The sequence below is a fragment of the Salmo trutta genome, chromosome 12 (assembly GCF_901001165.1).
Source record: "Salmo trutta chromosome 12, fSalTru1.1, whole genome shotgun sequence".
Lineage (NCBI taxonomy): Eukaryota > Metazoa > Chordata > Actinopteri > Salmoniformes > Salmonidae > Salmo > Salmo trutta.
In genome coordinates this window covers 54,074,899-54,089,235 of record NC_042968.1, presented here as the reverse complement: position 1 = coordinate 54,089,235, position 14,337 = coordinate 54,074,899, and the positions used below count along the sequence as shown (strand labels likewise).

General features: G+C 44.4%; 1 protein-coding gene across 4 annotated transcripts in view; it reads left to right on the top strand.

The window, feature by feature from the left end:
* Positions 1-13,552, top strand: part of LOC115203792 (2-oxoglutarate dehydrogenase, mitochondrial) — a 54,267-nt gene extending 40,715 nt beyond the window's left edge. For all 4 annotated transcript variants that reach the window (XM_029768788.1, XM_029768787.1, XM_029768789.1 and 1 more), the window contains 15 exons: positions 163-342; positions 456-584; positions 686-865; positions 5,534-5,686; positions 6,484-6,586; positions 8,327-8,455; positions 8,635-8,785; positions 9,889-10,016; positions 10,214-10,392; positions 10,726-10,797; positions 11,005-11,133; positions 11,257-11,329; positions 11,787-11,950; positions 12,062-12,216; positions 12,438-13,552. In XM_029768788.1, coding sequence (XP_029624648.1) covers positions 163-342; positions 456-584; positions 686-865; positions 5,534-5,686; positions 6,484-6,586; positions 8,327-8,455; positions 8,635-8,785; positions 9,889-10,016; positions 10,214-10,392; positions 10,726-10,797; positions 11,005-11,133; positions 11,257-11,329; positions 11,787-11,950; positions 12,062-12,216; positions 12,438-12,558 — 2,046 coding nt within the window. In that variant the 3' untranslated portion in view covers positions 12,559-13,552. The remainder of the gene's footprint in view (positions 1-162; positions 343-455; positions 585-685; positions 866-5,533; positions 5,687-6,483; positions 6,587-8,326; positions 8,456-8,634; positions 8,786-9,888; positions 10,017-10,213; positions 10,393-10,725; positions 10,798-11,004; positions 11,134-11,256; positions 11,330-11,786; positions 11,951-12,061; positions 12,217-12,437) is intronic.
* Positions 13,553-14,337: the final 785 nt, after the last annotated feature.

The following is a 14,337-nucleotide window of genomic DNA, read 5'->3' as shown; positions in this document are numbered from 1 at the left end:
TTGCAAAAGATTTTCAAATGTTGTCCATTGCGTATCCTAAAGATCACGACCCTGGTAACACAATATGGAAAGTGAATAACATTTAAAAAAATATTCCATACCAGAAGTTAAAGAAAATGAAGAAGTTATACTCTTACAATTCACCTGCCCCCCCCCCCCCAGGGTTCTGGAGATGTGAAGTACCACTTGGGGATGTGGCACCGGAGAATCAACCGGGTCACTGATAGGAACATCACACTGTCACTCATGGCTAACCCTTCTCACCTGGAGGCTGTGGACCCCGTGGTGCAGGGCAAGACCAAGGCTGAGCAGTTCTACTGCGGGGACACAGAAGGCAACAGGGTAAGTACACACACAGGCCGACAGACTGTGGATGTATTTGTATGTTTTTTGGTTTCTGTCTGTCTGTGTGTGTTTGTTTGTGTATTTATATTTCTGTTTGTGTGTATTTCCAGGTAATGTCCATCCTGCTCCATGGTGATGCAGCGTTTGCAGGCCAGGGGGTTGTCTATGAGACCTTCCACCTCTCTGACCTGCCCTCCTACACCACACATGGCACTATCCATGTGGTGGTCAACAACCAGGTAACACATGCACATGCGCGTAGGCACGCATGCACACACACACACACACACACCCCCTTCCCTTAATTTAACTTCCCTCTTTTCTCTCTCCCTCCCTGTAGATTGGTTTCACCACCGACCCCAGGGTGGCGAGGTCATCCTCTTACCCTACAGACGTGGCCAAAGTGGTCAACGCCCCCATCTTCCATGTCAACGCTGACGACCCCGAGGCTGTCATGTACGTGTGTAATGTCGCCGCCGAGTGGAGGGCCACCTTTCACAAGGACGTAGTCGTCGACCTGGTGAGTGTGTGTTTCCTGACCAGGGTGGTGTTCATTAGGCATGAAACAGAGGAAAACAGACTGAAACAGGGAGGGACTACTAAAAAATGGTGTGAAAACGTTTGTGACCAATTAGAAACTTGTCCAATAAGAAACGTGTATGTGTTTCCTGATCAGGTTTTTGTAATGGTCATAATGAGATGATAATTATAATAGGGTTATTAAGCAGACACCTTTAGTGACTTACCGAACAGTCATCATTGACAGTGACCCATATATATATATGTGGGTCTTTCTATAAATAAAGGGACTAATGTGTGACATCAGGGTTAAAAAAAAAGAAGGCTTTATGTACATTTAAATATGATTTTCTTGCATCTTCACAGGAATAAGAGTCTAGATAGGCAAAATGAGACCATAACTCCTAGCAACAACAAAACATCTACATATCATTCAAAATGTCACATGAAACATGGACACTGCATTTTTCTTTGCCATGCCTAGTAGCAGGTCTGTTTGTGTCTTAGTCACCTTCTCTATCATTTATAGCCATACTTAACATTCCAGAAGAATGCATTTCTGTATTTTTGTATAGTTTATATAATTTATTGCAATAATATAATAGAATGGCCTCTGTCAACAAATCATTGACAATAATAATAACCAATAATGAAATCATTATAGTCAGTAAACTCTTCAAGTAGTGTGTGTGTGTGTGTGTGTGTGTGTGTGTGTGTGTGTGTGTGTGTGTGTGTGTGCATGCGTGTGTGTGAAAACTAGTCACATTCTTGCTTCCTCTGTCCTTGTTTCCTCCACTCTATGCAACTCCTCGAAAGTGGGAGGAACCTTCCCTCCTCTCCACCAATGTGCTTTGAGAGGGAAGGGAGGAATGGAGGAAACATTCCTCACATCCTCTCCCCTTGCTTCCTTCTCAAAACCCATTGGATAAGAAGGTGACAGAGGAGGGACCTCTGACCTTCTCATCCAATGGGTTTTGAGATGGAGATGAAGAGAGAGGATGCAATGAATAAAGGAAATGCAATAGAAATTCTCACAAGGACAGAGGAAGCAAGTATTTGACAGCTATTAAAATGTTTTGACAGTGCCAGACTGACTGACTGACCGACTGAGCAACCATAATACCCATGGCCTGTCCAGAAACAACCCCATCCCCTACTGCCCAGAGTCTAGACACTTGTGGAGATCTGAGAGGGATTGATGGGTGGTGACATGGTGAGAGCTCCATCTTAACCTCTGAAAGGCTTGGTGGAATTTTGGTGGTATTGCTTACACCTGTTCAATTCTCTCAGATCTCCACAAGTGTCTAGGGGTAGGGGCTAGGGAGTGTTTCTGGACAGGACCCCACAACCCTTCGGGTGTGTAGTGGACCTACAGCACAACACTTGAGGCATTGGTTGGATGTTTAATTCCATTGCTATACACACAGAGATTTTCACAGGTGTAAGCTGGACAGGTCTGGGTAGGTGGAGACCTGCTGTAAACAGGATATATTTACATGTCTACTATTCAAACCCTTCCTTCATTCAAATCAAATTTTATTTGTCCAATGCGCCGACTACAACAAGTGTAGACTACCGTGAAATGCTTACTTACAAGCCCTTATCCAACAGTGCAGTTCAAGAAAAGTTAAGAAAATGTTTACTAAGTAGACTAAAATAAAAAGTAATTATAAAAAGCAACACAATAAGAATAACACTAACTAGGCTATATACAGGGGGAACCGGTACCGAGTCAGTGTGTGGGGGTACAGGCTAGTTGAGGTAATTTGTACATGTAGGTGGGGTGAAGGGACTATGCATAGATAATAAACAGCGAGTAGCAGGGGTCAACGTAAATTGTCCGGTGGCGATTTTATTAATCGTTCAGCAGTCTTATGGCTTGGGGGTAGAAGCTGTTGAGAAGTCTTTTGGTCCTAGACTTGGCGCTCCGGTACCACTTGCCATACGGTAGCAGAGAAAACAGTTTATAACTTGGGTGACTGGCGTCTCTGACAATTTTATGGGCTTTCTTCAGACACCGCCTATTGTATAGGTCCTGGATGGCAGGAAGCTTGGCCCCAGTGATGTACTGGGCCATTCGCACTACCCTCTGTAGCGCCTTACGGTCAGATGCCAAGCAATTGCCATACCAGGTGGTGATGCAACTGGTCAGGATGCTCTCGATGGTGCAGCGGTAGAACCTTATGTGGATCTGGGGACCCATGCCAAATCTTTTCAGTCTCCTGAGGGGGAAAAGATTTTGCCGTGCCCTCTTCCCGACTGTCTTGGTATGTTTGGACCATGACAGTTGGTTGGTGACGTGGACACCAAGGATGTTGAAACTCTCGACCCGCCCCACTACAGCCCCGTCACTGTTAATGGGGGCCTGTTTGGCCCGCCTTATCCTGTAGTCCACGATCAGCTCCTTTGTCTTGCTCACATTGACTACAATGTAAAAACAATTTAAACTGAGCCATGTTGGTTTAAAAAGCTGACTCTTCCAAATGAAAAATGTATCATTGTTGTTGTCCTGGCTAAATAGTTGTCCTGGCACCACACTGCCAGTTCTCTGACCTCCATCCTATAGGCCGTCTCATCGTTGTTGGTGATCAGGCCTACCACTGTTGTGTCGTCAGCAAACTTAATGATGGTGGTGGAGTCGTGTTTGGCCACGCAGTCATGGGTGAACAGGGAATACAGGAGGGGACTAAGTACACACCCCTGAGGGTCCCCAGTGTTAAGGATCAGCGTGGCAGATGTGTTGTTGCCTACTCGTACCACCTGGGGACGGCCCGTCAGGAAGTCCAGGATCCAGTTGCAGAGGGAGGTGTTTAGTCCCAGAGTCCTTAGCTTAGTGATGAGCTTTGTGGGCACTATGGTGTTGAACGCTGAGCTGTAGTCAATGAACAGCATTCTCACATAGGTGTTCCTTTTGTCCAGGTGAGAAAGGGCAGTGTGGAGTGCGATTGAGATTGCGTCATCTGTGGATCTGTTGGCGGTATGCGAATTGGAGTGGGTCTAGGGTGTCTGGGAGGATGCTGTTGATGTGAGCCATGACCAGTCTTTAAAAGCACTTCATGGCTACCGACGTGAGTATCACGTGGTTGTAATCATTTAGGCAGGTTACCTTCGCTTCCTTGGGCACAGTTACTATGGTGATCCGTTGTAAAAATGTAGGTATTACAGAGGTTGAAAATGTCAATGAAGACACTTGACAGTTGGTCCGTGCTTGCTTTGAGTACACGTCCTGGTAATCCGTCTGGCTCAGCGGCTTTGTGAATGTTGACCTGTTTAAAGGTTTTGTTCACATCGGCTACCAAGAGCATTATCACACAGTCCTCCAGAACAGCTGGTGCTCTCGTGCATGCTTCAGTGTTGCTCGCCTCAAAGCGAGCATAAAAGGCATTTAGCTCGTCTGGGCAGCTCGCGTCTGGGTTTCCCTTTGTAATCCGTAATAGTTTTCAAGCCCTGCCACATCCAACGAGCATCAGAGCCGGTGTAGTAGGATTCAATCTTAATCCTATATTGACGCTTTGTTTGATGGTATCGTCTGTGGGCATAGTGGGATTTCATATAAGCGTCCGGTTTAGTCTCCCGCTCCTTGCCTGTAATCCATGGCTTCTGGTTGGGATATGTACGTACAGTCACTGTGGGGACGACGTCATCGATGCACTTATTGATGAAGCCGATGACTGAGGTGGTATACTCCTCACTGCCATTGGATGAGTCCCGGAACATATTTCAGTCTGTGCTAGCAAAACGGTCTCTGTTCAGTCTCTGTTCTGCCGGTGCATTTAAAATAGCACTAGCTCTATATTGTTCTGAATCTATTCATGTTTTTATTCCAGCTAGTTAGATGTACAACCAATGACTAACTATAGCTAGGGCATATCTCTTGTCTAGCAGTAGATACTGTTGTTTTGGCTGTATAGCATCATTTAATAAGATTACCAATGATTAGCTTGGTAGCTAGGATATATCAGTCAGCTAACTATTTACATTAACAGCAGTTCATTAATAAGTCAATACACACTCAATTATATAACGAAATTTCGAAATCTTACCTTATCTTGCACAGTGGCTTGGTATGGGCAGCTATTAATCAATTAATTAATTGATAATAGATTCATAGAATGGAGTTAGAAGGATGACCTCCTACTTTGAAAGGACAGGAAGTGTTGGCTGTGCACTTGACCAGGGATTCCACATTTAACCCCACCCACATTTGAACATCGAAATATCAAATTGTTTTGGGGTTTTATATTCAAAAACGAATAAACAAGGCGTTTTAACATTGCCGATTGCTCCGTTTTAACTATTTAGCTATTTATCTTGACCACCGTAACAACAGACACCAAAGTGTTCTGTCAGTCCTCCAGATCAACATTAATTCCTGCACTATGGCTGTTGTTAAATCACGTGCTCTTTATCACTTGACTGTCATTCAGACAGTATCTCCGATGAGATACATTCAGGGGGGGCATCCATGAATACAATTGTAGCAGCTCCAAACAGTTGTACACTACTAGAGATGCACACTGGTACCCTAGTTTATAGAAAGACCCATATATGTAGCCCCTGCAGGTAACATGCCATATGAACGAGCTGACTTCTAATGTGTGTGTGTGTGTGTGTGTGTGTGTGTGTGTGTGTGTGTGCGCGTGTGTGTGTGTTCGTGTGTGTGTTACAGGTGTGTTACAGGCGTAACGGCCACAATGAGATGGACGAACCCATGTTCACCCAGCCTCTGATGTACAAGCAGATCAAGAAGCAGAAAGGAGTCCTACAGAAATACGCTGAGAAACTCATAGCAGAGGGAGCTGTCACCAGACAGGAGTACGAGGTAACATATTTTGCCATATACACTGAGTATACCAAACATTAGGAACACCTTCCTAATATTGAGTTGCACTCCCCCTTTTGCCCTCAGAACAGACTAATTTCATCAGGGCATGGACTCTACAAGGTGTCGAAAGTGTTCCACAGGGATGCTGGCCCATGTTGACTCCAATGCTTCCCGCAGTTGGTGTCAACATGGGCCAGCATCCCTGTGGAACACTTTCGACACCTGATGTCCTTTGGGTGGTGAACCATTCTTGATACACACGGGAAACTGTTGAGTGTGAAAAACTCAGCAGTTCCTGACACAAGCAGGTGCACCTGGCACCTACAACCATACCCCGTTCAAAGGCACTTAAATATTTTGTCTTGCCCATTCACCATCTGAATGGCACAAATACACAAACCATGTCTGAATTGTCTAAAGGGTTAAAAACACTTATTTAACCTGTCTCCTCACCTTAATCTACACTGATTGAAGTGGATTTAACAAGTGACATCAATAAGGGGTCATAGCTTTCAACTGGATTCACCTGGTCAGTCTATGTCATGGAAAGAGCAGGTGTTCTTAATGTTTTGTGCACTCATTGTACACTATACACCATAGACTGCCCATATACATCATGTAGCATAATCAGCCCTTACAAACCTCTACTTAGATATTATATTCTGTCCTCTGTCTTTAAATGAAAGACTGTCCTTATATAGAATGTACTCACTGATTGATATGAGGTACCAAGGTGTTGTTGTTGAGGATGACTTAATTTAACATGAAATGGATATTAACCCTCTCCCCTCTAGGAGGAGATTGCCAAGTATGACAAGATCTGTGAAGAGGCTCACGCTCGCTCCAAAGACGAGAAGATTCTACACATCAAACACTGGCTAGACTCACCCTGGCCCGGTCTGTGTGTGTGTGTGTGTGTGTGTGTGTGTGTGTGTGTGTGTGTGTGTGTGTGTGTGTGTGTGTGTGTGTGTGTGAACCTAAGTTTTACAATATATTGTAAGTGCATACAGTACCAGTCAATAGTTTGGACACAACTACACATTCATTGTAGAATACTAGTGAAGACATCAAAACTATGAAATAACACATGGAATCATGTAGTAGCCAAAAAAGTGTTCAACAAATCAAAATATATTTTAGATTCTTCAAAGTATCCACCCTTTGTCTTGATGACAGCTTTGCACACACTTGTAATTCTCTCAGCCAGCTTCACCTGGAATGCTTTTCCAACAGTCTTGAAGGAGTTCCCACATATGCTGAGCACTTGTTGGCTGATTTTCCTTCACTCTGTGGTCCAACTCATACCAAACCATCTCAATTGGGTTGAGGTCGGGTGATTGTGGAGGCCTGGTCATCTGATGCAGCACTCCATCACTCTCCTTCTTGGTCAAATAGCCCTTACACAGCCTGGAGTTGTGTTGGGTCATTGTCCTGTTGAAAATGATAGTCCCACTAATCGCAAAGCAGGTGGGATGGCGTACTGCTGCAGAATGCTGAGGCAGCCATGCTGGTTAAGTGTGCCTTGAATTTTAAATAAATCACAGTGTCACCAGCAAAGCACCCCGACACCATCACACCTCCTCCTCCATGCTTCACGGTGGGAACTACACATGCGGAGAACATCCGTTCACCTACTCTGCGTCTCACAAAGGTTGGAACCAAAAATCTCAAATTTGGACTCATCAGACCAAGGGACAGATTTCCACCAGTCTAATGTTCATTGCTCGTGTTTCTTGGTCCAAGCAAGTGTCTTCTTATTATTGGTGTCCTTTAGTAGTGGTTTTTTTGCAGCAATTCGACCATGAAGGCCTGATTCACGCGGTCTCCTCTGAACAGTTGATGTTGACATGTGTCTGTTACTTGAACTCTGTGAAGTATTTATTTGGGCTGTAATTTCTGAGGCTGGTAACTAATGAACTTATCCTCTGCAACAGAAGTAACTCTAGATCTTCCTTTCCTGTGGTGGTCCTCATGAGTGCCAGTTTCATCATAGCTCTTGATGGTTTTTACGACTGCACTTGTAGAAACTTTCAAAGTTCTTGAAATGTTCCACATTGACTGACCTTCATGTCTTAAACTAATGATGTACTGTTGTTTCTCTTTGCTTATTTGAGCTGTTCTTGCCATAATATGGAATTTGTATTTTACCAAATAGTGTTGTCTTCTGTATAGCACCTCTACCTTGTCACAACACAACTAATTGTCTCAAACGCATTATGAAGGAAAGAAATTCCACAAATTTACTTTTAACAAGGCACACCTATTAATTGAAATGCATTCCAGGTGGCTACCTCATGAAGCTGGTTGAGAGAATGCCAAGAGTGCGCAAAGCAGTCATCAAGGCAACGGGTGGCTACTTTGAAGAATCTCATATAAAATATACACTACTGGTCAAACGTTTTAGAACACCTACTCATTCAAGGGTTTTTCTTTATTTTTACTATTTTCTACATTGTAGAATAATACTGAAGACATCAAAACTATGAAATAACACATATGGAATCATGTAGTAACCAAAAAAGTGTTAAAAAATGTAGAAAATGTCCAAACTTGTTTGTTTGTTTGTTTGTTTTATTCTCTGTGTAAGCATACACTAACAGTGTGTATTTTTTAATAAATGTGTGTGTGTGTGTGTAGGTTTCTTCAACATGGATGGCCAGCCTAAGAGTATGACCAGTCCGTCTACAGGCCTGACTGAGGAGGAGCTGGGACACATAGGACACATTGCTTCATCTGTCCCTGTGGAAGACTTCACTATACATGGAGGTAGACAACCACGCACATACACTCAAACACACAAGTGCGCGCACAAACCCATACACACACACACACGCGTGGACACACACAATACCTGTGGAAGACAAATACAGCGTAACCTATGTACGTGCTCACATATCCTCGTGTGTGTGTGTGTGTGTGTGTGTGTGTGTGTGTGTGTGTGTCAGGTCTGAGTCGTATACTAAAGGGTCGTGCGGCGATGGTGGGCCAGCGTGTGTGTGACTGGGCTCTAGGAGAGTACATGGCCTTTGGCTCGTTGCTCAAGGAGGGAACACACATACGTCTCAGCGGACAGGACGTGGAGAGAGGAACCTTCAGGTACTAATGTCACCCTTACGACAGCCTATGTCAATGTTATGACTGTATGTCATACTAAAGTCTCTTGTTTGACAGTGTTATGTGTTATTTGTCATTGCTGAATTATATATTTAAGTTTTATTTGGAATTGTACACATTTGCAGCTAAGTGCTGAATTATAACATACATCTGTAGGCCTACGTAATTAAGTAAAGTATTCAGACCCCTTGACTTTTTCAACATTTTGTTACATTACAGCCTTATTCTAAAATGGATTGAATAGTTTTTTCCCTCATCAATACCCCACACACAATACCCCACAATGACAAAGAAAAAACTGTTTTTTAGACATTTTTTAATGAATTTACCACATAACTGAATTTCCCACAGATGGACTCCAATCATCTCAAGGATGATCAATGTAAACAGGATGCACCTGAGCTCAATTTCGAGTCTCATAGCAAAGGGTTTTCGCTTTGTCATTATGGGGTATTGTGTGTAGATTGATGAGGAAAAACATTCATTTAATCAATTTTAGAATGAGGCTTTAATGTAACACAATGTGGAAAAAGTGAAGGGGTATGAATACTTTCCGAATGCACTGTAGTATACAATATTACACTTAAGCAGCCTCACAAAGTAAGGCATAGGGCTGTTGTACTATCTGTCAGTCCGAGCAGGGTGAAGGTTCAGTTTGTGACTGTATCAGGTAGATCTGCCACTGACATGGCTTCTGGTCTGAGGCAGTCATTTGTTGTAATCCTGGGATTTTGCAAGCTTCTGGACAAAGAATCTGCTGAGGTGGGTGCGGCGGGACTCCAAGGACTGCAAGCCCACGTCATTGCATGCAGTCGTAGGATGTGTAGGTGGGGCCCATGATGATTTTGGTTGGATCTTCTCAAGTTGGTTGTGTTGGTGGGCTTTGAGACCTGGGAGACCTGGGTGCCATACTGAAGTGTTATTGTCACACCTTGGTGGTATAGTAACTCTTATTTACTCTCTCTCTCTCTCTCCGTGTCTCTCCCTCGCTTCTTCTACCCACCCCTCTACCCTTCCTCTCTTTTCTCTGCCCATAACTCTCTCTCTCTCTCTCCTTCTCCATCTCTCCATCTACCCCTCTACAGTCACAGACACCATGTTCTCCATGACCAGAATGTAGATAAGAGGATCTGTATTCCCATGAACCACATCGCTCCTAACCAGGCTCCATACACTGTCTGTAACAGCTCTCTGTCAGAGTACGGAGTATTGGGTTAGTACACACACATATACACACACACACACACACGTACATGTACGCAGACATGCGCACACACATGCAGATGCAGTCTTTTAATTTTCTTTACGGTACAGCATGCCACAGCATTATGAGGAGTTGTCTGTTTTTTTAGTTCCCTCATGCTTTCTGACCTGAACATCTCTCTCGCTCTCCTTTTCTCCCCCCTCTAGGTTTCGAGCTGGGTTTTGCCATGGCTAGTCCCAATGCTCTGGTTCTGTGGGAGGCCCAGTTTGGGGACTTCCACAACACAGCCCAGTGTATCATAGACCAGTTCATCTGCCCAGGACAGGCCAAGTGGGTCAGACAGAACGGAATAGTCCTACTGCTACCCCATGGCATGGAAGGAATGGTAGGAACTACTGTCTGTCCGTCCATCCATCTGTGAGGCAGAGTATGTGAGTGTAAGCCTGTGTGTGTGTGTGTGTGTGTGTGTGTGTGTGTGTGTGTGTGTGTGTGTGTGTGTGTGTGTGTGTGTGTGTGTGTGTGTGTGTGTGTGTGTGTGTGTGTGTGTGTGTGTGTGTGTGTGTGTGTGTCCGTCCGCCCGTCTGTCTGCCTCAGTCTCTGAGAACAGAATAGCACTGCTGCTCTCACCACTTATCTATAAGTCTGTCTTCGCTTTGAAGAACATTGTCTGTTGTCACAAATGGATGATAAACTATATATCCCATGATCCTATACTCAGGGTCCAGAGCACTCGTCGGCCCGACCAGAGAGGTTCCTGCAGATGTGTAATGAAGACCCGGATGCATACCCTGTAAGTGTGTGTGTGTGTGTGTGTGTGTGTGTGTGTGTGTGTGAGACAGAGAGTGAGTGCATGCCAGCGTGTGTGTGTGTGTGTGTGTGTGTGTGTGTGTGTGTGTGTAAGACAGAGAGTGAGTGCATGCCAGCGTGTGTGTGTGTGAAAGAGAGAGAGTGTGGGTGGGAGCGTATGTGTATGACCTGTCCCTTCTCTCATATATAGAAATTCTCTGCTGAGGAGTTTGCTGTGCGTCAGCTGTATGACTGTAACTGGATCATAGTCAACTGCTCTACACCGGCTAACTACTTCCACGTACTCCGCAGACAAATACTACAGCCCTTCAGGAAGCCTGTGAGTGCCACACACACACATACATTCAGGTTTACAGAAACACGTCCTTCACATACACTCTACACATACATCTCTCCTCTTTTTCTCTTATTTTCTCCCTCTCTCTTTCTCTCTGTCCTCCAGCTGATAGTCTTCACCCCCAAGTCTCTGCTGCGCCACCCTGATGCCAAGTCCAGCTTTGACGACATGCTGCCAGGTGAGGGAGAGAGTGAGGGATGGAGGGAGATGAGGGAGGATATAGGTTAGCAAGGCGAGGAGGTTGGAAGCTAGCTATGGTCATGATGGCTCCTTCTAACATCTGACATACAGTACTGTAGTTAAGTTATTCGGTTGCAAAGCGATCTTAGCTAAGATATCTGGTGGAACAGGATAAGAAAGATTGTCTGAATTGTCTGCTTGTCACCAGACCTGAGTTCAAATGGTATTTGCTTTCAATCAAATGCGTTGAGCCTTTGACTGAGCCTGAGCGGGGGTTGCACTTTGGGGACTATTCCATTGGGTTCCATTGCACCAGGCAAGTATTTGAAAGAAAACAAATACTATTTAAATACTGCTTATCAGACCAATGAGAGACGAATGAGTGTGTGTGTGTACATGTGTGTACCGTACGTGTGTGTGTTTCTATACTGTGTGTTTGTGTGTGTGTCTTTCAGGTACCCACTTCCAGCGTCTGATCCCAGACAGTGGTCCTGTGTGTGAGAAGCCAGATGGGGTGAAGAGGATTGTGTTCTGTACTGGGAAGGTCTACTATGAACTGACCCGAGAACGCAAGAACAGAGGCATGGATAATACTGTGGCCATTGCACGCATAGAGCAGGTATACACACACACATGCATACACGCACACAGGTACAGGGCACACTCTCAGGCATACACACACTTCCAATCTCATCTCTCTCTCTCCTCCATCTATCTCTTTCTCCTCCAGCTTTCTCCCTTCCCGTTTGACCAGGTGAAGGTGGAGACAGATCGTTATCGCAACGCTGACCTGGTGTGGTGCCAGGAAGAGCACAAGAACCAGGGTTACTATGACTACATCAAACCCCGCCTCCGCACCACCGTCGACCGCACCCGCCCCGTTTGGTACGACCCAGCCTCCTTCACTCACAGGGGAAGATATCAATGAATAATTTGTTCAAGGAGTTGTGTTTCGTATTAAATGTGTTCTCGCTTCTTTCTCATGTTTGTGTGTGTGTGTGTGTGTGTGTGTGTGTGTGTGTGTGTGTGTGTGTGTGTGTGTGTGTGTGTGTGTGTGTGTGTGTGTGTGTGTGTGTGTGTGTGTGTGTGTGTGTGTGTGTGTGTAGGTATGCTGGTCGTGGGCCAGCAGCAGCTCCAGCTACAGGGAACAAAGCAGCTCACCTGGTTGAATTACAACGCTTCCTAGATACAGCTTTTAACCTGGACGCATTCACTGGGCAGTCCTAACACCCTTATACTATAATCCCTATGCCCTATACCCCTCAAACTCAACTCTGGACCTCGAAGCCAGTTCCACTGCGTTTTTTCATTGTCCCCTCTAATCAGGGATTGATTTAGACCTGGAACACCAGGTGGGTGCAATTTAATTATCCGGTAGAACAGAAAACCAGCAGGCTCCAGACCTCGTAGGGCAAGAGTTGAATACCACTGACCTATACACCACACACTACCCTTACCTCACCTGCTGAAGTTACACCGCTTTTTAGTCAGGTTTTAACCTGGATGTATACACTTGAGTCTTAGCAGACTTATACCCTAGACTCTAACCCCAACACCCTTAATCCTACTCTTGTCCCTAAACCAGCATACACTGGATAGTCTTAACACACTTACCCTGAACCCTCATTCAGTTTCTCTATATTATTTATATATCAAGACACACTATGAACTGTCTGCTATGAAAGACTTTAGATACATTGATACGCACACTGACTGACCATAGGTCCTCTTGCACTGTTGAGCAATGGAGGGAAATGTCCATGCAGTTTTACAATGGATCCATTTAAGAGGAATGTATTCAACCATACAAATGCCCTCCATTTTCCTATCTCTCACTTTCTATCTCTCACTACTCATTCTCCATCTTCTCCATCCCTCTCTTCCTCTGTGTTTTAACCCTCTTTCATTTATTCATTCCCCTCTTCTTCTTTCTCTCCTCTTGACCACTCACCTCCCTCTCTTTTCTCCTCCCTACTTTTCCCTCTCTTCCACCTCCTGTGCCAAATGTAAACAAACTGTTGGGAGATGAGAAATTACTATTATATTATATAAAAACAGTGTATAAGCTCCACTAGTAACTTATGAAGAGACAAGGTAAAAATGCCTACTGGTCTGGCGGGGATCTCTTTCGGACTAAGTAAAGGGTTTATTTATTTTCGTATAGTGTTCTATGTTTGTTCTTTAATCATTTATTCATTCAATAAAGACATTGTCGGTGTCATTGTGGGAGCCTTCAAATGCTTTTCCAGGTATCTCATATCTTGCATATTAATAACATATCTTGGGTGTGTCAGCAGTGCTCAGTTTATTTTACCAATAAACATAGTGACGTCATCAAACTCATTCCGATTAGCTGGGCCTGGCTCCCCTGTGGGTGGGCCTGGCTCCAAAGTGGGCCATATGAAATGTAAACCAGTAAAATCTTTGAAATTGTTTAACATTACGTTTATATTTTTCTTCAGTATATACAGTACCAGTTAAAGGTTTGGACAACACTACTCATTCAAGGGTTTTTTCTTTATTTTATTATTTTCTACATTGTAAAATAATAGTGAAAACATCAAAACTATGAATTAACACATGGAATCATGTAGTAACCAAAAAAGTGTTAAACAAATCAAAATATATTTTATATTTTCACACCCTTGGCATTCTCTCAACCAGCTTAATCTGGAATGCTTTTCCAACAGTCTTGAAGGAGTTCCCACATATGCTGAGCACTTGGCTGCTTTTCCTTCACTCTGCGGTCCAACTCATCCCAAACCATCTCAATTGGGTTTAGGTCGGGTGATTGTGGAGGCCAGGTCATCTGATGCAGCACTCCATCACTCTCCTTGGTCAAATAGCCCTTACACAGCCTGGAGGTGTGTTGGGTCATTGTCCTGTTGAAAAACAAATGATAGTCCCACTAAGCGCAAACCAGATGGGATGGCGTATCGCTGCAGACATGCTGGTTAAGTGTGCAGACAGTATCACCAGCAAAGCACCCCCGCACCATCACACCTC